Source organism: Homarus americanus, unplaced genomic scaffold, assembly GCF_018991925.1.
Source record: "Homarus americanus isolate GMGI-L3 unplaced genomic scaffold, GMGI_Hamer_2.0 scaffold58499, whole genome shotgun sequence".
NCBI classification, from domain to species: domain Eukaryota; kingdom Metazoa; phylum Arthropoda; class Malacostraca; order Decapoda; family Nephropidae; genus Homarus; species Homarus americanus.
In genome coordinates this window covers 172,857-198,887 of record NW_024739292.1, presented here as the reverse complement: position 1 = coordinate 198,887, position 26,031 = coordinate 172,857, and the positions used below count along the sequence as shown (strand labels likewise).

The following is a 26,031-nucleotide window of genomic DNA, read 5'->3' as shown; positions in this document are numbered from 1 at the left end:
AGGCTGGGCAGCACAGGCAGGGAGACGGGCGAAGGAGCGGGCAGGGCAGGGGCAGGCAGGGAGGGAGGCTGGAGCAGAGGAGGAGGCAGGGAGCAGGCAGGAAGCAGGCGGGGGCGGGCAGAGAGCAGGCAGAGAGGAGGGAAGCAGGCAGGGGCAGGCAGGGAGGGAGGCAGGGACGTATTTCTGAGACTCCTATATATAAAAGAGCAAGACTCTATTACTAAAATCTTTCCTTAAAATATCTTACTTTTTTTTTTATATTAAACTTGGTCTAAATATTCCCTGGTTGTTGATCCTGCGTCAGAAAATATTTATGCTTTTTTCTCGGGGCTCAAATTTTTCAGTACAAAACTTCTCAAAAAAAAAAAAAGCCTTGATACTTTTTTTCGGATTTATATTATTTTATCTTCGTATTATTATTTTGTTTTTTCTCACGAACTAGCGACCTTTAGGATAGGAGTTGAGAGTTGTATCCACTGGACCACCGCACGCTAAAGGAGATTGCTGATGTGTTTTAAATCGACACTTTTGTCTGGTATCTACGAAGAACAGCCGTGTCTCTGCCTTGTTTGAGGGGAGGAGGGGGTAGGGCTGTGCTGGGTGGTGGTACAGTGACATATCTCAACTACTGAAGAATTTAAAACTGAAAATGGTCATTGTTGTTTGTACTTGATGATGGACGTGACTAATTATTTATTGACGTGTGACTAATTTATATAGACGTGTGACTAATTTATATAGACGTGTGACTAATTTATATAGACGTGTGACTAATTTTTTATTGACGTGTGACTAATTTATATTGACGTGTGACTAATTTATATAGACGTGTGACTAATTTATATAGACGTGTGACTAATTTTTTATTGACGTGTGACTAATTTATATTGACGTGTGACTAATTTATATAGACTTGTGACTAATTTATATAGACTTGTGACTAATTTATATAGACGTGTGACTAATTTATATAGACATGTGACTAATTTATATGTACACCTGTGACTAATTTATAAAGAAACACATGTAACTAATTTATATGAACATTTGTGACGAAATTTATGTGGATTAATTTTAATGAACACTTTGATCATGGTGGTTAAAGGCATTTGGTTGGATTATGTTTGAAATGGTTTTGATAATTGATGTAAATGGCATGTGTTTAGAGTGTGTGTGTGTGTGTGTGTGTGTGTGTGTGTGTGTGTGTGTGTGTGTGTGTGTGTGTGTGTGTGTGTGTGTGTGTGTGTAATTATAGTCTTCTTTGTATTTAATTCTTCTCTAGTAATATCATAGTTATAACATATAATTATAATAAACTGAAGTAACAATTTAACGCTTCCTTATTCATGGTTAATATTTATGCTTCTTGCTTGTTATTAATGTAGCTTTGAAATATATATATATATATATATATAGAAATAAACATTGCTTGCTCTCTCCACTAGCAGCCACTGACTAAATTTCACACTTTTTAACTAATCCTAATCTCAGAGGTCCTATTGAGTTAACATTACTTCCTTTGCTAATTTACTAACTCTCATTTCAACTAAATTTCCATCACTACTAAACTACTCACAGGCAAACTAACTTACGATCTCACATTATTTGTAGCTTAAGTTTTTGTTAATATCTTTGATTGAGGATAACGCCAGTGCTTAGCCAGGGAGGGGGTGGGGGGCAGTGGAGAGAGAGAGCTCCTATGAGCCTCTTGTAACGCTAAGGTTCTATTGTTACAGAGTTCAGCGTCTGATTTCCCCTGAGAGTTTGATTGATGAAGATTGGGGAGATCGAGTCGCTGTTTTCTGACCCGAGGAGGAGGTGGTCAGGTGGGGAGGACCCCTGTGAGTTCCTCCTACCGCTGCTGGTGCTGTCATCGTCTCCTCCAGCTCTCCACAAACACTGTCTTCTCCAGTGGGTACAAACTCTGACTGCTGGCTCTGCTGTCGGCACTGGTTGAGGAGGCAGGACGACTGTGATGCCATGTAGGAAACTTGGAACCTTGATGCTGACAGTTAGTGAAACACGTGAACGATACAAAGAGCTGCCTGAAGAAGTAAAACAGACTATCATAGAGACGCAAGATTATTTATTGACCTGTTGTTGGTGACACATGGAGACGGGAGCTGTTCTATAAGTGCATCAGTGAAGGACCAAGACTACACCAACTGGTTGTTACCCTTGAAAGACCTTAAGATCAATAAGTTAGTCCCTGTGGTGACGGTTGTGTGACGTGACTAAAAATGTGGTGATGTTCTGTAGGATATAAAAATAATCACCGTTTTGTGCTGAACTTAAGAGCTGGTGAACGAAAAGTCGAAGTTTTGCTTAACAGACAGTTGTTGACTATAAGACCATTGGTTATATACGAGGGCGTGTGGACGATAATGAGTCGTACTGCTGAGACAACATACAGTAGTCCCTGGTGTAAGACGGAGTAAGTGAGCAGTGTTGGAGTGCAGCCCCGTGAACAGCTTGTAATACACGTTTTCTTACCCGTATTGATAAGCATTTGTTAATATCACTCGGACACATTTGTACTGATTACAACTAATTCCTTTTCTACAATTTTAATATAAAGTTCACAGAAGTAGGACGAATAGTTGGGTGAGGATCATCTAAGGTGTTGTACCGAGTGACGTAACAGTGACTGAAGGCGACTGCTAGAGCTGTGACGAGAATACCTGTAGTATCAGTGCGTCAACTGGTGCAGGTGGTCGTGCAGGTGGACAGGAGACAGCGAGGGCCGCGCCCAAGACTTGCACACCTCCTTGCCTAAGCAGGGGCTTGGGGCCGCTAACTAGGGTGACGGGGATGACTGGGGCGCGCGGGCGTGTGGGCGGCGTGGCAGGGTAGCGGGGTAGCCCAGCATGAGGGAGGCGGCCCCAAGAAGCCCCCCACGCGACCCCGCCCCCGAGACCCCGTTCACGCCCGGCCAGCCTGCCAGACGCCCGCCCGCCGCCCCCTGCCTGCTGCACCATGAGATAGCAGCAGCGGTGGCAGCCGCAGTAGCAGTAGCATCAGCAGCTCTAGCAGAAGCGCCGCCAGACAAGGCAGGACGTCATGAGTAATGTGTATGCGGCGTACGGGCCAGTGCCCACCAGTGTCGGCGTCACAGCCACCCCCAGACTTAATGGCTCCCTCGACAGGCGGGCCCTGGCGAGCCGCTCAGCCGCACTGGGCCGCTCCGCCACACTGGGCCGCCACAACAATGGGCCCATGGGCCGCTACCCCATGTCGGCGATGGGCTGTTCCTATCAGGACCTACGGCGGTCCAGAGATTGCCTGGAGATAAAACATGGTCCCATGGAGCTGCTGGAGCCCCTGGACACCCTCAGTATGGGCGGAGGTGTCCTGTGTGGCTCCCTCGACAGTTTCCCCACGCTGCCCACCTCCACCTTGGAGCGACGGCGCAACGGCGGCGTGGTGACCGGCTGCAGCGTGCATGGCGGCGGCGGCACGCTGAGCCGTGCTGACAGCCGAGCCTCACGCTACGATCTGTCAGAGGAGCGGCGAGGCGGGTGTTGTGGCAGGAGCTGCTGCACCCTCACCCTCTCCCTCATCGCCTGCCTCCTCATACTCAGCGGCGTCATCGTCGCCCTCTACTTCTTCATCAAGAGTACGTCACCACCTCAACCCACCCTCAGTCTCTACCCACCCTCTGCCCACACCCACCCTCTGCCCATACCCACCCACTGCACCACACCCACCCTCAGCCTCCACCTTTTTCATGCCTTACTACTGTCCTCTGTTGCTCACCCTCTACCATATGCATAAAACGTTACACCTCTTGCATCACATACATGTACCGTCACACCTCTTGCATCACATACATGTACCGTCACACCTCTTGCATCACATACATGTTCCGTCACATCTCTTGCATCACATACATGTACCGTCACACCTCTTGCATCACATACATGTACCGTACATGCATCACATACCGTCACACCTCTTGCATCACATCACATGCATACATGTACCGTCACACCTCTTGCATCACATACATGTATGTCACACCTCTTGCATCACATACATGTGCCGTCACACCTCTTGCATCACATACATGTGTCACACCTTTGCATCACATACATGTACGTCACACCTCTTGCATCACATACATGTGCCGTCACACCTCTTGCATCACATACATGTGTCACCTTGCATCACATACATGTACCGTCACACCTTGCATCACATACATGTACCGTCACATTCTTGCATCATACATGTACCGTACATGTACCGTCACACCTCTTGCATCACATACATGTACTGTCACATTCTTGCATCACATACATGTACTGTCACACCTCTTGCATCACATACATGTACCGTCACACCTCTTGCATCACATACATGTATGTCACACCTCTTGCATCACATACATGTACCGTCACACCTCTTGCATCACATACATGTACCGTCACACCTCTTGCATCACATACATGTTCCGTCACACCTCTTGCATCACATACATGTACTGTCACACCTCTTGCATCACATACATGTACGTCACACCTCTTGCATCACATACATGTACCGTCACACCTCTTGCATCACATACATGTACCATCAACTGCTCACATGTTTAACCACTATATTGCACACACACACACACACACACACACACACACACACACACACACACACACACACACACACACACACACACACACATAGCCACTTTGTTCATTTTTCCTTCTCTTTATACTCCTCATCGTGCACTTAGCTTTAACCATCACTGTGTTTGTTTGTATATCTCTCCCCCCGTCCCTCTCCCTCACCTTCCTGTTATTGTTGTTGTGGTGTTTATACGTGCTGCTGTTTTTGTTGTTGTTTGTATGAGTTGTTATGTTGTTTGCTTGTTTGTTTGTTTGTTTACGTGCTTCTCCTTCCCCTCTCTCTCTCTCTCAATGTATTTTTGTCTTATTTATTGTATGTTGTTGTTGTTGTTTATACCCCGCCAGTTCTCTAGTGTGTAATTTAACTTGTTTGGGGTCGAGGATTTTATTTTTGTTTTTTTAGTTTTGTTTTCTCTACTTTTTTTTGTGGTTTTGTTTTGTTTACGTTCGTCCATCGTTCTGCATGAAATTTAGTATTGTGGGTAAATATTTTTCCCTTTGGTAGTGAGTGAGTTGACATTTTTTTTTTTTTTTTTTTTATATGATTGTCTGTTTTTGTGTAGATATGAATGTCTAATGATTATTATATATTTAGTGATGTAGGTATATGATTCTTGGTATTTTATTATTATTAAGTAAATATACCTTATATGTATTATAATTATTTGTATATGTTAAGAGATATTGATGTCATACACCTGGCGTCAGTGTGAAGAACTATTAATACCTCAGTTGGGAGAGAGGAAACAGACTTTGTATTAGACCTCAAAAAATTATTAGGACAAGTATGAATGTTTGTTCCTCTTACACACAGTAGGACCTAGATAGCATGTAATAGTGTACGTATACAGAATATATATATGTGTGTGTGTGTGTGTAAACTGAAAGCCATCTCATAACCCCAGGCTTAATATCAACACACACACATACACAGAGACACAGAGTATTGCCCACAGTCCACTCCAGCCCACAGGGTAATGAGGTATGAAGCGCCCCGTCTCACTCAGTCAACACAGCTCTCTGACTGCCACACACACACACACACACACACGTCATAATAACAGCTCCCAAGCATCAATAACAAAATATACATTCCTTAATAATCCTGGTCTAAAATTAATATCAACCAGAAATTATAATATAAATAACAATGAAAATATTACCACCTGAAAAAAAAAAACTTAAATGATATAAACAGGAATATAAACAAAACTAGAGGTAAACTTAATCAGTGTGACAGGTAGTAAAGGTGAAGGCAGTGTTATAGCTACAGGGTGAAGGTAAGCTGCTGTGGTGATATAAAAAAAAATCCTGCTAATTAACTCCCAGGATTAGTTTAATTACTACCTCTAATCCCTGAGTATTAAACCCAATGTGTTGATAATGTGGGAAATAGGAGGGAGTTCCTGAGGGTATTGGTGGAATAAAGTAGTCGAGCGAACGTTAGTCTGGCGTAGATTTCATGAGTATTTAGGGTACCTGTGCTGAGTTTGAAGCCTGGCGAACGTTAATCTGGCGTAGATTTCATGAGTATTTAGGGTACCTGTGCTGAGTTTGAAGCCTGGCGAACGTTAGTCTGGCGTAGATTTCATGAGTATTTAGGGTACCTGTGCTGAGTTTGAAGCCTGGCGAACGTTAGTCTGGCATAGATTTTTAAGTCTGTACATGTTACACTGGCGTAGATTCCTTCCTTAAACTCTACAGTACGATGACTTAACCCTTTGAGTACGATGACTTCACCCTTTAGTACGATGACTTAACCCTTTGAGTACGATGACTTCACCCTTTAGTACGATGACTTAACCTCTTGAGAACGATGACTCAACCCTTGAGTACGATGACTAAATCCTTGAGTACGATGACTTCACCCTTGAGTACGATGACTTAACCCTTTGAGTACGATGACTTCACCCTTTAGTACGATGACTTAACCTCTTGAGAACGATGACTCAACCCTTGAATACGATGACTTAACCCTTGAGTACGATGACTTAACCCTTGAATACGATGACTTAACCCTTGAATACGATGACCTAACCCTTCCACTACGATGACTTAACCCTCATCATTCTCAAGGGGTCGTCGTCAACGTATAGTCAAGGGTTAATATATCTTAACAGACCAACTCATGAGACTCGGCTTGTACTGTAGGCAATAATGAAATGTTCTCTCTTCATTTATTTTAATTTTATTCATTTTCTACATTGATTCTCTTCAACACACACACACACACACACACACACACACACACACACACACACACACACACACACACACACACACACACACACATTTCTCAGTGTTTGTGTAGGAAATGTTTTATTGGTGTAGAAAACTGGATGTCGAGGCGTATTAGCGTGTGATATGACAGAACTTGTAAACAGTCAAAGAAAAGTTCCCAATACATCAAAGTCTGTCTTAGCGTTAACGTCTGGTCTGTTTACACTGCTGGCATGTAATGACTCGTCTGTTTAGCTACTGAAGAGAAGAAAAATGAATGCAAAATGAATGGTTGGGAAGATGCGATGATGGACAGGTACAGAAGTTATAAACCTTTGTGGATGATGGTTTAAACCTTTGTGGATGATGGTTTAAACCTTTGTGGATGATGGTCTAAACCTTTGTGGATGATGGTTTAAACCTTTGTGGATGATGGTTTAAACCTATGTGGATGATGGTTTAAACCTTTGTGGATGATGGTTTAAACCTTTGTGGATGATGGTTTAAACCTTTGTGGATGATGGTTTAAACCTTTGTGGATGATGGTTTAAACCTTTGTGGATGATGGTGTAAACCTTTGAGGACAGGCTTAACACTTTATGGATGATGGTTTAATCCCTTGAGGATGATAAACCATTGCCCTCTAAGGTTTGATGTAAATACTTTATTACCTTTTAATGATGAAGGACTCAGGTACACAAACTTACCTGAGTCGTATGTAACATAATTTACGTAGATAAGGTTCAATATTTGGGTATGTATATAGTATTAAGATTATATTAAAGCGTATAACTACAAACTAATCATAGATGTGTTGTAAATTAAGCTGAGATTATAGTACCAGTATTGTAGAAAAACAGTCAGGTTGTAGTGAAGGTTATAATCTGGTTGTAACAGATAAAAACAATAATAAACTTATCCTCATTCAATGTTACTCTCAAGATATCAACATATCAGCCTTACCATCAGCGCCATCTGTAAACACTAAACAATCACATCACTACCAACACTCCCTCCCTGGTGGTATTGACTCATAACATGTTAATCTTAAATCAACTCATAAATTAGATCATATCAACATGTAATTAACAGCATAACTCATTCATGTTTTGGTCTATAAGATAAACATTTATATCTAACGGGTGTTTTTGTGGCCATAAACTATAAGATAATGAGATATGAAGGAACATATAATTGGGATGACATTGTTGTGTACATATTCTCGGTCAGCAAGTAATAACAATCCTCAATGTTAAAAATGTTAAATATGATGAGTCTCCGGGTAAGGGTAATGACTAAAGGTGGGTAGAAAGGTAGTTAGTGTAGGATTATGGCCTCAAGATTATGAGGGAAGTGTGTAGGACTGGCCCCAACTGTAAGAGGGAGGTGTGTAGGAGTGTGGCCCCAAGTGTAAGAGGGAGGTGCGTAGGAGTGTGGCCCCAAGTGTAAGAGGGAGGTGTGTAGGAGTGTGGCCCCAAGTGTAGGAGGAAGGTGTGTAGGACTCTGGCAGGGAGGTTCGTAGGACTGAGAGGGTTGATGTATGGCTGAATTTACACGAATATTTGGAAAGGTTTACAGAGAAATATGTGAACTGTGGCGTACTTGAGGTATGAGGGGGGGTGAGTGCCGAGTGAAGATGTATGTGTATGTCTTTCATATACGTGTGTGTGTGTACCTCATGTGTGTATGTATGTTTGTCTTTCATGTGTGTATGCATGTCACGTGTGTATGTATATGATGTATATATCTGTGTATATGTTTGTGTACACTTGTGTTTGCATGCATTTATATTAGTGTGTGTGTGTGTGTGTGTGTGTGTGTGTGTGTGTGTGTGTGTGTGTGTGTGTGTGTGTGTGTGTGTGTGTGAGCAACATTTACGGAGAACAACAGGACATTCTCAACATAATAATTTAGGTTATATATGAAAATAAATACTGTGCACCACTAGGAAACAGTTTAATATGTGTGTACTTATGTATGTGTATGTTCGGGGTTATATATATATTTGTATGAACTTGGGTGGAGTTACAAAAGCGCAAAATAGTTTTGTTTGCTATTTTTACCGTTTCTTTAAAGGAATGTGTGAGTATTTATACCAAGACTCTCCTTGGGGGAGTGAGCGAGTCGCTGAGTTTGATATATTTTACGGCAGTTTTTACGAGAGAGGAGATAAAGTGTTTATACTCGCGTCGTGTTGTGTTGGTCTAACTAAGACAACATCTGGCACTTAAACGTTCAGCCTTTCTCTATATTAATTTCATTATTTGTGTTCGGTTATTTTTATTAAGTGGTTCCAGTGAACGTGATGCGATTTATAGTTTCGGTAAATCGGAAAAGTTAGACAGAGAGATGTACACATGCATGAGTACACGAATGCATATGTGTGCATTCATGCATGATCAGACATATAAAACTTTTTTGTTTTAGGTTTTCAAAATTGCTGAGAGGATTAAATACCCTGTGACCTCCCCAGGGCCCTGTGGTGTTTGGTTAGTGCTGTGTGCGCTACTGTAGCCGGGGTACTTAACTCTAACCACATGTGTCAGGGGAGGACACTGTGTGAACGGTGGTGTCTCCTCTCTCCAAGTGTTAATGACTCCTTATACAGACGTTAAGGAAAACATTAACTGTTGGGGACATGCAGTTATGAACACCACTTATTTGAGGGTTAAAGAGGATGTGTCGGCTGGCAATACTCCCATTAACTTTATGGCCAGCACGAGCAATCAACTGAACCTGGCATTCCCTTCCGCCTGGCAATAAAGCGCTTGTAAAAGCTACACAAGACGAACGTTCACCCGCTTTCTGACAGCAGTGGCGCTATTTTATGGCCCGAACTTATACAACGGAACGGAAAGGAACGCCAGGCGCGGCTTACTGCCAGCACTAGCGTTTGTTTATGTGAAATAACTCTTTCTTCTAGGGCCATACTGGTCATGAAACTCTCACTAATAGGGCTGACTTCATCTCCCAGACCGTCCTGGTCAAGAAAACCTTTCACACCTGTCTAACACATTTCTTGTTTACTGTTGCAGATGTCCCGTATGAGCCTCGGCCGCCCATCGAGGAAGGTGAGTACCAGACCTGGTCGGTTTCTCACTGTTGTTGGTGTTGTGTGTCCTGGGTGTTGATGTAACACATGTGTCGAGTGAGTGTTGTGTTGCAGCTGCTGCTCAACCATGTTAAATCTGCCAGCAAAACTCGGACACACTGACGCCATGGTAAGTTTGGTCAGCTCTCACTCCCTCAAGAGACAACTGCTGATGTACACTTATTAATGATATCATCTCAACCTTACAATAACCTAACCTATCGTGAACATGTGTCGTCGAACCGGAATTGATGTTGTTGAGTTAGTTATGTTTTATTTGGTTATGGATGGTAGTTACACTTATAACTGTGTCCAACTCAACCGTGGAAGTCCCCCCAACGGTGTGGGTGATGGTAGACGTGGTTAAGGGAGGTTAGTGTGGTGACCTGCGAATGTAAATACCACTTCTTGGTGATGTCAGCTTCTACCTTGAGTTAACCTATTTATCCCACATCGGTATTGGTGCTGCTGATATGGTTTATGTTCTATCCAGTTAAAGAAGGTTAGTTTAGCTAAATATGGATGTGAATTATATCATCTAATCATGCCATAATCAACAGTACTATTAACCAAACACCTCATGACTATAGTTCTCTTGATTTAGGTTAGATTTGGTGACTGAAGGTTAGTTTAGGATAAATGTGAATGTACGTCTTTTTCTTTCTTTTTTTTTTTGGCGTTTGTCGTAGGCTCAAGTGTGTAGCGCCAAGAAGCATTTAAGCTGAGAGCCGGGGCCGTGTGCCTCATTGTGTAGGTCTTAGTATGCAGGGGAGACTCACAGTCGAGGACAAAAGCTTATATGTTAAATAGGCAGCCTCTCACAGCCCCTTGTCATACTGGAGACGCGAACCTCCTGAGTCCTGTGCCTAGCTCATGGTTGTGACTGGCGAGTAGTAGTCAAGATGTTATGTATTAATGTACTCTGAGAAGTACTGTCCTCGACTCAGTCTCTCGCTTCGTAAATATTAGATTTTTTTAACTCGGTCTGGAAATATTTTTAGTATTTTTTTTATTTTTTTTTAATGTTTAGTTTTAACGTTTGTCGGTGTGTTAGGTGGTTTAAGGTTTTATTCGGTAAATGAAAAGTGAAATGATAGTTGTTGGTAAAATCTTGGCTTTTAAGGGTTACTCTTGTTAAGCCTAGTGTTGTAGTTTATTTGGTAAATTAACTTTTCTTATTTGAAATTTAGAGCATTTTATAGATATTTTCCTATTATTAAAGTTATAGTTTAGAAAAATAACGTAAAACTCAGAAAAAAATCGTTCAATATAACTTAAAACTTTTAGGTTGTCTTTAATATAATTGTGAATGATTATTTTTTTCAAGTTTATCATAGTGTTACCAGAAGAAAATTACGAATATAGGAGACTGTCACTTAACATAAGATAAACTTGTTCATAACAGATCACAGGACAGGCAGAAACTCTTCACATGCTCCCGGAGTCATCGAATACTTTTCCTGATTTTCAAAGTTTCAAAGTATTTTTTTTCACCTTTTTTTTTTGGAAGTTAGGGGGAATTGCAACCAAGAGGAGTCGTTAATCCTCTTTTTTGGGGGGGAAGTAATTTTTGTTTGGTAGTTAAATCCTAAACTCTTCTATTTGCATCCTAGAATCCTTCCATTATCCACACTTGAACACTTGTGGGTAATGCTATACAAGTGATGGCTTATGTGAGGTGAATTTATGATCGTGCTGCCCCTTGAGTCCTCTACCTCTTGGACACTCAGAGGAGACTTTCACTGATCTTATCCTTACTGTAGTTTATTAATTATCGGTGTTTATAAAAAAAGCCATCCCTTAATTAAACCATAACTAAACCTCACCTGGTAATAATAAACCTTGATAGATATCGTGTAGGTTTAACTGTGATATAAAACACCTGGACATCACAAAATTGTAGATGCTTAATGAACCAACATACAAAATCCAGGTAAATCAGCTTCTACCTGTAAACAATTGTGTACAGACTTTACTTTTTTCATTAGTTTTTTTACGTGTTTTTTTTTTTTTTGGTTGAAATTTATCTTCATGTGAAAGATTTACACCTTAGTACATCACAGGTTAATTAGTTTACTATGATTATTATAAATTAGGTTTTAATGATAGATTTTTTTTTTGTGTTTTGGTTTTATTGTTAACCTTTGAATGAGTCATGTGAACTCGATAAGTCTTACGTCTTTGTGAGTATTGTGAGTGTGTTGTGAGGTTACCCCATGACACAGTACTTCAGTGTTGTGACCTCACGACATGGCAGATTCTTCTCGTTTGTTTTATGTTTACGACACAACAAAACCTTTTACTGTGTTGGTAACTTACAAGACTCTATTGTAGACCATCTTAGTGTTGTGTCAGGGGAATTCACCAGACCTTCAGTGTTGTGTTCTGAAGTCAAGACAAACTCCTCCAGTGTTCTTTGCTTGCGACACAACATAGTCCCTTTAGTGTTGTGAGGTTACGACACAACAAGCCTCACCATGATCTGAGCTAACAAACCCACCTGCTTGTGTTGTAAGGTTACGACAATAAATCCTTACGCAACTTATAAGAATAGTTACGACAAATCAGACCCCTTTTGTGTTCGGAACTCACAGCAACCAAACACTTTCCATGTTGTGAACTCACGACATACGAGAGCCGTCGTTGATGTTGAGTTTACAACATATCAAACCTGTTGTGTTGTGAATCTACGACACAACAAACCCCTGCAGTGTTGTGGGGTTACGACATAGCAAACCCATTGAGGGATTTACTATTATGACTTAGTAAATTGTTGTGTTGTCATGTGACGATCTTATCAACTTACTGAACAGGCGAGTGTGTGTTATGTGTGTGAGACGATAACAATAACAGCATTTTGAGGGATTATGTTAGGTTAGGTTTAGGTTAGGTTAGGTTAGGTTTAGGTTAGGTTAGGTTAGGTTTAGGTTAGGTTAGGTTTAGGTTAGGTTTAGGTTAGGTTAGGTTAGGTTTAGGTTTAGGTTTAGGTTAGGTTAGGTTAGGTTAGGTTAGGTTAGGTTAGGTTAGGTTAGGTTAGGTTAGGTTAGGTTTATTGTTAAAAAATGGGGGCGAGATTGAACACTGTGGCAGGCTGTCGACAATGGGGGTGACTGACGCTATTGTCCAGTGTCCACGACGTGAAAACAATTAAAACAAAAAAAAAAGAATCCACTGGAATTATTGAAATAGGAATTGGCCTTTAAAGAGGTGGGGATATATTTTTTAATCCTTTTGTTGTTAGTTAATGGTGGACAATGATGGTGAAATACACGTTGGTGATAATGGCATTGAGGGAGTGATGATGATGATGATGATGATGATGATGATGATGATGGTTGATGATGATGATGATGATGATGATGATGATGATGATGATGATGATGGTGGTGAGTGTTTGTACCTGTTGAATAGGGGTGAATGTGGTAGTAAGTGTGTGTGAGTAGATGTGGGGATGGGCGAGTGGGTGTGAGGATAGGAGAGGGATAAGTGGATGATGGGCGAGTGGGTGTGAGGATAAGAGAGGGATAAGTGGATGATGGGCGGGTGGGTGTGAGGATGGGCAGGTAAGGCCTAGATGGGTGGATGGGTGGGTTAACTTTAAGAGTGTGAGTGGGTGGATGGTTGTGTTTGTGAGTAGAGGAGAGGGTGGATGAATGAGTCAGAGCGTGAGGGATGGATGTGATGTATACAAGAAGATAAATGTATAATAGTAAAAAGGATAGGATGTATAACAGAGAGAGAGAGAGAGAGAGAGAGAGAGAGAGAGAGAGAGAGAGAGAGAGAGAGAGCGAACTAGATACACGAAATGAATAACTGAATTCAACATATCGATGAATAGAACGAACCACAACACTAAGAATGCTAATGAACAACACCTCCCCAACCCCCCCCTCCCACGTCAAACATCAGTATCTACACCACACTGTTGAGACACATAGTTCACAATGTCCGTCTGTCTCTGTTTCTCTCTCTGTGTCTCTCTAATGACGGATGTTTATGTCAGCTTGTTAATGAATTCGTGTCGCAGTTTAATCGATGGAAGTGCGGCCTTTCAACCTAGTCGTCCAGGAAGTCATGATTGGTCGAGAGGTTCAGCCATTCACGTGTGTTTGTGTGGAGTCGCGCAGGTAACGGATGTATTTTATGTTTATGTCTTAGGTATTGTGGTGTCTTATTGTCTTCCCGTGTGTTCTGTCTTCCCGTGTGTTCTGTCCTCCCGTGTGTTCTGTCCTCCCTACCTGTGTAAATTCCTCACGTTCCTCCTCCTCTTCCTCCTTCTCCTCAACTTAATCCATCATTATTCTTGTGTTTCTCATTCTTGTTCTTGTTCTTTACCTGTTATCTTTCATTCATCTAGTGTCCAATTTTCTTCTTCTTCTTCTTTCTTCCTTCATCTTTCTTCTTTCTTTCTCCTTCTTCTTCTTCTTTTTTTTTCTTCTTCTTCTTCTCTCTTGACTTTTCTCACTCCGTCACTATTCCATGTACTCTTTATTATACTCTACCTTATCATCGTCTTCTTCTTCACCTTCTCCGTTATCGTCTCCTCCTTCACTTCCGTTATTCTTTATCTATATACACCCCTCACCGTATGCCTTCCCGCCCTTACAATCTAAATAAAAAAATATATTCTTACACAGATAAAAATTATTCATGTTATCTTGACTACAAAACGTGATGGAGTATTTCTAGACTACAAAACAGGATGGAGTATTTCTTCACTACAAAACGTGATGGAGTATTTCTTGACTACAAAACAGTATAGAGTATTTCTTGACTACAAAACAGGATAGAGTATTTCTTGACTACAAAACGTGATGGAGTATTTCTTGACTACAAAACGTGATGGAGTATTTCTTCACTACAAAACGTGATGGAGTATTTCTTGACTACAAAACAGGATAGAGTATTTCTTGACAACAAAACGTGATGGAGTATTTCTTGACTACAAAACGTGATAGAGTATTTACAGTATAGTTTCCTCTTTCACTGGACGATGGATGAATGACCAGACATAAACAAGTCAAGCTGGAGTGGGTAACAAGTCTCTCTCTCTCTCTTACTTGATGAATGAACCAATTGACTCATGACACTATTCATTTAAGCTTAACTGATGAATGAATGGATATATAAACTATTTATTTTTGTTTACTTGTTGCTGTGACTTTGTGATTGGTTGATTGGTATGAGTTATTTAGGTAGTTGAAATACATAGTGACCTTAGTTAACTTCTACCTTCTGGGGGGGGGAGGGGGGCGGGCAGTGATCTACAGTGCTTCATAGTCACAAACTGCAGTGCTTCATCAACTCCTAGTGCCCTGATATCTTTCACTGTCCTGTTGTGTCTTCCGTGAGGCCTCCTTTCCTTGATCCCTATTGGCTGATCTCGTTTAATGTACGATTTTCATTGGTCGTAAGCTAGAGGCGTGTGATTGGCTAAATCTCTGGCCTTGTTGAGAACTGCTAAAGCATCTCGTCTGTAAGTTAGGTGATTGGCCGATACTACTGCAGCCGGATTTAAGTACAGGTCGTCTTGTTGTGATGTGTGATGCCTCGACACTCGCATGTTTTGCCTTAGGAAGTGTCAAACCCTTGCGTCCCAGCTTAGAAAGTGTCAAACTCGCGTGTCTTAACCAAGGAAGTGTCAAAGCCCACACGTCAAAACCTTGTAGATTCTTGTCGTGGATGTTTCCTAACCCAGCCTAACCTAACCTAACCTTTAAATCGTCTATGGCTGAAACATCCAGGGCTTCAACATACAGTACACATCCGAAACATCCATGTCTGAACATCCAGAGGTTCTAACATCCAGGGTCGAGACATTTAGGACTTCCAGTGTTGTATCATGGTGCGGTCTGCCGTCACTCATTGATCCAGGCGTCTGTAGTGTTGGCCAGGAGTGTTCCATGACGACCTTCCATTGTTTAGATTACATCCTCAAGACACCTTCAGTAGGGTGTGTGTGTGTGTGTGTGTGTGTGTGTGTGTGTGGTGGTATCCTTCACAATAAGATATCCTTCGGTGGTAATATGTCCTTCTGGGGGTGAATCTTCCTTAGTCCTTTTACGATGGCTTGATGTTGCTGTGGTTTAAATTCATTGAGGGGAAGTTTGTTAATTGTCTTTCTCTCTCATTGTTGTTGTTTTAATGTTTATGTTAAGGATAGTGGTTTAATTATTTTTTTATTACTTCGTTTATTGTCGTTTATTGGTTCGTAATTTTATCAACAGTTGAAATATATGAAGTTGATCTTTTTTTTTTTTTTTTAGTGTTGAAATTTTTTTGGTGGTTTGTGTCGTGTTTATGGTGATATTGTGTTGTGTCTGTCGTATTTAAAGCCGATAAAACATGTCGTTTAGATCGTGTTTTGTGCCGATAAAACACGTATTTTATGTTATGTTTGGTGCCGATAAAGCGAGTCGTGTGTTATGTTTTTTTACCGATCAAGAATTTTATGTCATGTTTTGTACCGATAAAGCGTGTACTGTAGTGTGTGTGTGTGTGTGTGTCGCCGATAAAGCAATTTTGTGCCATGTTTTGTGCCGATAAAGCAAGTCATTTATGTCGTGTTACAACTAAGGTAGCTATTTGGGCCGCCTCGTATCAGATGCTGTAAATTAAACTAGCCAGATACGTGTTTCACGGTTCTACTAACTTACGGTTCTCTTGGTTTGCGGTTCTTTTGGGGTTCTGTTGATTTGGGATTTTCATGATAAGTAGTAATTGTAATTTGCGGTACTCATGATTCGCGATTCTTCTTTATTCGCGGATTTTCCTTTCTTTTTAGTTTTCCATTTCTCTTAATTACGTTTCTATTGATTCGTGGTTCTGATAATTCACAGTTCTGTCTTAATTATGCAGTATAGATGTTACATATGTGTGTGTTGCCATTCTATATTGATGAGCTGCACTGTCACATATCCAGTATTGCAGCATTTGTGCCCACCAGTGTTGGTTCTATCATCTCGTGTTTGTAAGCTTGCCGTACCATCGTGTGTTGCAGGAGTGGTGTGGTACTCATTAGTTTATCAGGAGAGAGGCGTCACAGAAGTATCCTGGTGGGGGAAACGTATCTATTGTTGTGTGTCTGTCCTGTCTGCTACACTAGTTAACGATTCCTGCCTCCGTGTTTGTCAGTGTTCTCCTGTGTGACTCTCTCCTGATTGTGTGTGTGTGTGTAAAGGAGGGACTTGGCGAGAGAATGTGTGGGAGGTGTGGGTGTTTGGGGTGGGGGGTGTGTATGTGTGTGGGAGGTTGTGTAAGGGGGTCTGTGGGTGGGTGAATGTGTGTGGGTAGTGTGTGGGGTCTGTGTGGGAGGTTGTGTAAGGGGGTCTGTGGGTGGGTGAATGTGTGTGTGAAGTGGATGTGAGGAGGAGGAGGAGGAGAATGTTGGATGTTGTTCTCGAATGTGACTTCAGCTGATTGTCTGTGTGTGTGTTTGTGAAGAAAGGGCATGGCCAGGGGGTAGAGGGAGGCATTGGGTAGGAGGGTTGGTTACAGTCGGTGTAATTGCCTGTGTGTATGTGTGTATGTGCGCGTGTGTGTGTGTGTGTGTGGATTTGATTTGTTTATCTGTGTAGTATGTGTGTGTGTGTGGTGTGTGTGTACTTTATCAATGTGTGTATGAGAGAGAGAAAGAGAAAGAGAGAGAGAGAGAGAGAGAGAGAGAGCCATTTCGTTCTTATTTATCAGGTGTATGGCTCTGACGTCATGGGAGAAGATAGGTGGAATAAATAACAATAAAAGAGGAATAATTTTTTTTTGTCGTTGATATAATTAAATAAAAGTGTGGGAAGCAAACAGATAATTATTAAGAAATATAATTGTTTTTGTTCCTTGTATTTGGTTAAAGGTAAAGAATATTTAATATGTAATGGAAAGTTTATTAGTTACGAAAGGCTTAAAGAGAGGCAGTAAGGAAGGAAGGGATGGCTAGAAATAAAATGAATGGTGGATGTGAGGTGAGAGAAGCAGTGTTTTAAGTGTGGTCATTAATATCAGGCTGCAGGATACGCACCCTCCTCCTCCTCCTCCTCCCCCCCCTCTTCTTCCCCCTCCTCTTCCCCCTCCTCCTCATATACGTCTTGTTCCTCACCCTCTGAAAAATTACCCTCGCTCTTACTACGAAAAATAATGCAGGGTTTCATAAATCACTTCCTACATTTGAATTTAAAATTTTTTGATCAGAATAGGAGCGTGGGAAGTGGTAGGGGGAGGAGAAGGAAGAGGAGGGTGGAGGGTGGAGGGGGAAGAGGGGGGGAAGGAGGAGGAGGTGGTAGGCGCCATGAAGGTGAAAAATTAGCCCTGGAGATTCTTAAGTCTTGTGTGTGTGTGTTCTCGGGATTTGCTATTTTTTTTCTTCTCGTTTTTTTGTTTTGTACCCGACGTCAGCCAATCATAGAGCGCCATGAGTCTTTAAGCTGCTATAGTCATCAGCCAATCACAGCACCTTTCACTCAAACGCAGCAACACCCATTAGCCGATCACAGTTTACCTGTTAGCCACTGAGTACCTGATAGCCAATTACAGGACTCATTACTCATTCACCGCATTTTGTCAGCCATTTCAGCACTTCGTCAGCCATTTGCAGCACCCGTCAGCCAGCTAAATTACCTGTCAGCCAAACACAATACTCTCAACCAATCACATTAGCAGTCCGTCTATCTCAGCACGCCATCAGCCAATCACAACACTCTTCAGTAAATCACAGCACCCGTTCAGCCAATCATAGTACAGTACGTCATTAAAACGTCATTCATAGCATACCATCATCAGGACATGCAGGCTTGACATCGTAGTCCGGATTAATGAAGTCACACTCCGGATTAATGGAGTCATAGTTCGGATTAATGGAGTTGAAGTCTGGATTAACGGAATCACAGTCCGGATTAATGGCGTTCCAGTTCGGATTAATGGGTCGCAGTCCGGATTTATCATTAGAAGGTGGGATTTACATATAGCAGGTGGGATTTATCAACACTTGGGATTTGATCAGTAGCAAGTAGGATTTATCAGTAACAGAGGGGATTTATAAGCAACAGGTGGGATTTAGATTGGATTTATCAGTCGCAGGTGGACTTGGACAACATCAGAAGGGATTTACCAGTGGCAACATTGATTGGTTTTGGATTTATGGGTAGATTAAGGTCTTCGTGCTTAATCCCTCACCCTTTACTATTTTCTCTCTTGGACCTTTCTCTTTCGTCTCTTTCGTCTCTTCTCTTAATCATCACAATATCCTCTTAATTCCTTTTCTGTCGTGATTGTTTTTTTTTCTATTTTCTCTGCTTCTCTTCCTTTTTCCACCTAGTACTCTCTCTCTCTCTCTCTCTCTCTCTCTCTCTCTCTCTCTCTCTCTCTCTCTCTCTTTCTCTCTCTCCTCCATGTCGCTACTAAGCTGGTCGTCATTAAGTGCAGGTTGCAGCGTGGAGATTAGACTAAAGCAACGGGTGGCCCTGCTATTAGTGGTCTGTGCTTATGGGGGCACATAAACGGGCGGACCCTGAATGTGTTTTAATTTTGGTTACGTCAATTTTTTTTTTATTGTTATCCATTTATTATTATTATTATTATTATTATTATTATTATTATTATTATTATTATTATTGACACTTTTATTGTTACTAATTTTGTTTCTTATTATTGTTAATTATATTTTCCCGATGTTTACCGCCGTCTTAAGAACAAATTAACCTTATTAATTTACCTTAATAACAAAACAAAACAAAATCCTAAAACCTATCTTGAAATATCGCCTGGATCCGTGACGTCATCAACAAAGCAAGTTTGGTAAAGTCGTTTCGTCACACTGTCTTAGGTGTTAGAGGCGGGCGAACGTTCGTCTGGCGTAGTATTTAGATCTTGTCATTACCGGGGTAGTAGGAAAACGCCAGGCACAGATTAATGGCCGTGTTGGGCGAAGAAATAATGGTATTTTATTTAGGTATTCCGCTAATGGCGTTCAACTTAAGGCTTTTTCTGACCCAAGCACACCTGAGCACCTCTGTGTCGTTGTTACCTGTTGTTACCTGTGGCAGTACACCTGAGAGTAACCTGCATATACTAAGAACTTCACTACACTCTCATATTCTGTTTACCTATCTAGAAAATGGGAGAGTAAATAAAAAGGAATAATTAATCTTTTCTGTTATTATTCCTCTCTCCTTCCTTTCTCTTCTCTTCATTATCTCCTCTTCTTTCCTCCCCTTCTCTCCTCATCTCTCCTCCCCTTCTCTCCATTCCTTTTTAAAACCATTCTTCACTTTACAATCCCATATGGTAAGCTAGTGAGAACCCCATATCCCAGATAGCCATGGTTACCAGACATTCGCATCATATAGCCATGGGTACTAGACATTCGCATCATATAGCCATGGGTACCAGACATTCGCATCATATAGCCATGGGTACTAGACATTCGCATCATATAGCCATGGGTACCAGACATTCGCATCATATAGCCATGGGTACTAGACATTCGCATCATATAATACAGGTACCAAGACATTTACATCATATATGCATGGGTACCAGACATTCGCATCATGTATAACCATGGGTACCAGACATTCGTATCCTTATAGCCGCCTTAGGTACCGAACATTGCATCATATAATACATGGGTATGAACATTTGCATCATATACGCCATGGGTACTAGACATTCGCATCATATAGCCATAGGTACCAGACATTCGCATCCTTATAGCCATGGGTACTAGACGACATTCGCATCAGATAGCCATGGGTACTAGACATTCGCATCATATAACCATGGGTACCAGACATTCATCATATAATACTTAGGTACCAGACATTCGCATCATATAGCCATGGGTACCAGACATTCATCATAATAGAAATTAATGGATGGTAACTTCTCAACAATCCGCTGGGAATATTTCTACGCCTGTGTTCGTTTTGGTAGCATCGATAATCCTCCTCCTCCCTCCCCCCTCACCCCTCTCCCCTCCCCTCTGCTCAATAGATGCGAAAAGGTTGGACAATCTGGTGGTGGGGGGGGGTTGTTAATAGTTATTCTCCTGGTTCTTAGTGGTTATAGAAGGATGGGGGGGTGGGGAGGGTAGAAACGTGGTTAGGATTGAGTAAAGTGTTGGAGGGTGTGTAAGGGGTAAGGTTAAGGGGTGTGGTTAGAATTGAGTAGGTGTATGGGGGTAGGACCCAAGGGGCGTAGTTAAGTAGGTTAGGTTAGGGGGCGTGGTTAGAAGTAGGTTAGGTTAGGGGGCGTGGTTAAGTAGGTTAGGTTAGGAGGGCGTGGTTAGAAGTGAGTAAGGTTAGGAGGCGTGTTGAAACGACTCGAGTAAGATGTAGGGAATAGGACTTAAGAATTAGCTTCACTACCTGATACTAGAGGTTAGAGGTTGGGGGTGGATGGGGCAGTGGTGAAGGGTGGGGGGGGGTAGGGGTAGGCGGGGTTTGGGTAGGGGGAGGGGGTTGTCGGCAGTTATTGGAAGCCGATAAATCGTAAATCACTGGCGGGACCTCATAGATTTTGCAGTCATGGTAGAATCCATTAAAATTTACGTATGTGGTGGAAAGCAATAAGTCGCACAGGTGTAATAGACGCCAATAAACCGTACAGGTGTAATAGACGCCAATAAACCGTACATGTGTAATAGACGCCAATAAACCGTACAGGTGTAATAGACGCCAATAAACCGTACAGGTGTAATAGACGCCAATAAACCGTACAGGTGTAATAGACGCCAATAAACCGTACATGTGTAATAGACGCCAATAAACCGTACAGGTGTAATAGACGCCAATAAACCGCACAGGTGTAATAGACGCCAATAAACCGTACAGGTGTAATAGACGTCAATAAACTGTACAGGTGTAATAGACGCCAATAAACCGCACAGGTGTAATGGGCATAACAACCGCACAGGTGTAATAGACGTCAATAAACTGTACAGGTGTAATAGACGCCAATAAACCGCACAGGTGTAATAGACGCCAATAAATCTTTGCTTCTTGCACCAGTAAACACTAAGTACAGAGAGCGGATCTGGAGTAAAACCCTTCCTCGTATAGAGATAAATGGCCTGGCAAAATTGGGTTATTAAACCAACTTGGAAATGACGTGTGAGGCGAAACACGTAGACCAAGTGTGAGAAATTGTGTTCGTTGAGTGATTTACGCTTTACGCCTTTAAAGAGAGGGGCTGGGGTTGAGGAGGAAGAAAAGTTGCTTCTACATGTAAGGGATAAACGCGTATTGACAGTGTAATATCCAACTGCGTATTGCGATAATAGGCGTAATCAACACCTGAGCACTGGTAAGATTTTATGAAGGATAAACTTACAGGCGTATTGATAGCGTAAATCTCCATTGCGTATTTGTATAGAGAAAATACCTACAGGATGCGTATCTTTCCCCTACGCTTCTCCCTGACGCAGCGTATACTATATCGCCTTGGGTTAATAAAAAAAAGACGCGAAGCTTGAAGCGTATAGAGTGTATATGAACGGCGTATCCCTAAGCCATCCAAACTGGTATTGAAACGGAAAGAAAGCTTAGACTGGGATGAAACGGCGTATCCTCCATTCATTCCTGCGTATATACTGTAACTATATTGTCCTCGGTGTTCCTATAGTATGCGTATTGGTGCGTATCATGTGAGGGAAGTGTATTGCGTATTTTGTATACTAAGAGGGATTTTGGTCGGAGTAAATGTTATTCCTGAGAGAGAGAGATTTAGAGAGAGAGATTTAGAGAGAGAGAGAGAGAGAGAGAGAGAGAGAGAGATCAGAAACTATACCCAGCTCCTTGAGGAAAAAATAATCGTATATATTAGTCGCTTTCTGTATCTCATTAAAATTTCCATTCAACTATAAATTACAAATAAAACCTAACCTAACCTATCCCCCCCTTCCCCCCCCCTAAAAAAGAGGTTTATTTTAATTGAAGGATAAGGTAGTTTAGTCAAGGGTTATAGAATATGAATATTTATATCAGGTATCAGTGACCAAGCTTTATTTTTTTATGTGGGTCAGGGCAGAAAAATATTCCAATTATATTTTTATTTTATTTTATTTACTTTTTTTTTTAATGGAATTTTGAGAATGTGGATGTGATGAATAAACATGAACTAGTTCCTAAATTCAGGTCATGTTAAGTTACCACGTTTCACACTTACTGATGATACAGGAAGGGAAGAGTGACAGCTAGACAGACAGAGACAGACAGACAGGCAGAGACAGACAGGCAGGAAGGCAGGCAGGAAGGCAGGCAGGAAGGCAGGCAAACGCACGCGCTCATATTCACATGAAAAAGGGCAGGTCGACGTAGGCAGAGTCACTTATACTAAAGGAATGGAAACACACACTATATAATAAGTAATAATAATAATAATAATAATAATAATAATAATAATATTAATAATAATAATATTAATAATAATAATAATAATAATAATAATAATAATAACAAATAATAACAGCCTTAAATTACAACAAAGTCTTGGCATAATTCATTTGTTATAGACGTGATTAGATCTGTCTGTGTGATTGTCTGTACAGTGTGTGTGTGTGTACGAGAAAAAGAGAATGTGCGTGCTTGTGTACGTGAAATAGAGAGAGAGAGAGAGAGAGTATAAGTATTTTGTGTATGTGAAACAGAAAATGTATCTGTGTGTCTGTCTGTGTGTGTGTGTGTATCTGTCTGTGTGTCTGTGTCTGTCTGTGTGTGTAGTGCAGCTCGTTCGTTCGTTAGTCACTATTCTCGTAAATATATCTTCGTTATGGTGATCCAGAAGCCACAATAACTGATGCACGAGGAAGACTGTGCTTAAGAAACCTCTGCCGTGGTCATACTGTATTGTGAATGACGCTGTAGGGATCTGCTGCTTAATGTGTCTTGATTGTGTCTTTAAATGTGTCTTGATTGTGTCTTGATTGTTGCTTTAAATGTGTCTTGATTGTGGCTAAATGTCTTGATTGTTGCTTTAAATGTGTCTTGATTGTTGCTTTAAATGTGTCTTGATTGTGTCTTTAAATGTGTCTTGATTGTTGCTTTAAATGTGTCTTGATTGTGTCTTTAAATGTGTCTTGATTGTGTCTTTAAATGTGTCTTGATTGTTGCTTTAAATGTGTCTTGATTGTGTCTTGATTGTGTCTTGATTGTGTCTGTAAATGTGTCTTGATTGTGTCTTTAAATGTATCTTGATTGTGTCTAAATGTGTCTTGATTGTTGCTTGATTGTTGCATTAAATGTCTTGATTGTGTCTGTAAATGTGTCTTGATTGTGTCTTAAATGTATCTTGATTGTGTCTAAATGTGTCTTGATTGTGTCTGTAAATGTGTCTTGATTGTGTCTTAAAATGTGTCTTGATTGTTGCTTTAAATGTATCTTGATTGTGGCTTTAAATGTGTCTTGATAATTGCTTTAAATGTCTTGATTGTGTCTATAAATGTATCTTGATTGTGTCTAAATGTGTCTTGATTGTGTCTTTAAATGTGTCGTGATTGTTGCTTGATTGTTGCATTGAATGTGTCTTGATTGTGTCTAAATGTGTCTTGATTGTTGTTTTAAATATGTTCTGATTGTTGTTGTATATGTGTCTTGATTGTGTCTTTAAATGTGTCGTGATTGTTGCCTGATTGTTGCTTGATTGTTGCATTAAATGTCTTGATTGTGTCTTTAAATGTATCTTGATTGTGTCTTGATTGTTGCTTTAAATATGTCTTGATTAGTGATACAGTTTAACTTAGCTTGTTTTAATGTGTTCACTCACTCACTGACTCACTCACTCACTCACTCACTCACTCACTCACTCACTCATTGTTCCTATTACAGTAAGGTAGAGATTGCTTATCACCGCCATAGGCTAGTCCCATCGACCCCTGATAGTGTGCTAGATTGAAGACTCTAGCTATAGGCCTATGGAGAGAAAAAATATAGGAATTATGTGTTTTAATTGTATTTTACATATGAGAGAAGATAACGTGAGGTAACTGTACAAGCATTAGTAACATGATATTTGAATTTAAGTGTATATATGAACGTGATATAGTAAGTAACATGATATACTGTATTAAGTAACATGATATAGTAACACGATATCTTAATTTGAGTCTATACGAACGTGATATAGTAACATGATGTCTTGATTTAAGTCTATACGAAAAGGATTTAGTAAGTAACATGATATATTAAGTGACATGTTATAGTAACGAACATGATAAAAGTAAACAATATGATATAGCAGTCAATAGATATTATATAAAGGAACATGATACAGTAACACGATAGAACTTACCATGATACATTGATTCAAGTCCAAATATTAACAGACCGTCGGAATGGTGTCTAAACGTTCAAACCACACACACACACACACACACACACACACACACACACACACACACACACACACACACACACACACACACACACACACCGGCATATACTGGCATATCAACTCCGTGTACCCTCCCCCCTCTCTCCCTTCCTCTCCTCTCTCTCCTCCCCTCCCTTCCATGGTCAGCTAATGGTGTCTGGGGAAGGTCTGGTCTGGCTGGTGCGGGTCGTGCACACCTGCGGCACGAAGGCAAACTCACACGACACTTCCACTCCACCTCACTCCCCCTTCTGCCCCCACCCCCACCCAAAGCAGGCCGTGTTGCTGTCAGGGTGTTATCTCTCTCTCTCTCTCTCTCTCTCTCCACCCCTAGTCCACCCAGCTGAGAATAGGCACTGAGTTGGACATTAAGTATACGTAGGTGTTGACAGCTTTATCTTCTGGCTTGGAAAACTGAAGGCTTATTTAGTATGCAGTATACTACATCCGCACTGCCTTAACAGGCTGTCAGGATTATGGGTTCCCTGTTCTCTCTGTGTTAGTGCAAGTGTGTGTGTGTGTGTGTGTGTGTGTGTGTGTGTGTGTGTGTGTGTGTGTGTGTGTATTTAAATAATATAAATAATCCCTAAACCATCTGTTAAATAGTGGAAAAAAAATGATAAAATACGAAGAGAAGGAAAAGCGAACCATATATTCGTGAATGAAGAACAACTAATTTTATTCACTTCGTTCAAACATCAAATAGTTTCGTTCACTTGACAACAGATTAGGTGAAGG

At 41.1% G+C, this 26,031-nt stretch overlaps 1 protein-coding gene across 1 annotated transcript in view; it reads left to right on the top strand.

Annotated features, from left to right (window-relative positions):
• The first annotated feature begins 1,735 nt into the window (after positions 1–1,735).
• LOC121874461 overlaps positions 1,736–26,031 on the top strand; it is an 84,239-nt gene continuing 59,943 nt past the window's right edge. Inside the window, exons 1-2 of the mRNA XM_042378581.1 lie at positions 1,736–3,616; positions 9,881–9,916. Coding sequence (XP_042234515.1) covers positions 3,061–3,616; positions 9,881–9,916 — 592 coding nt within the window. The 5' untranslated portion in view covers positions 1,736–3,060. The remainder of the gene's footprint in view (positions 3,617–9,880; positions 9,917–26,031) is intronic.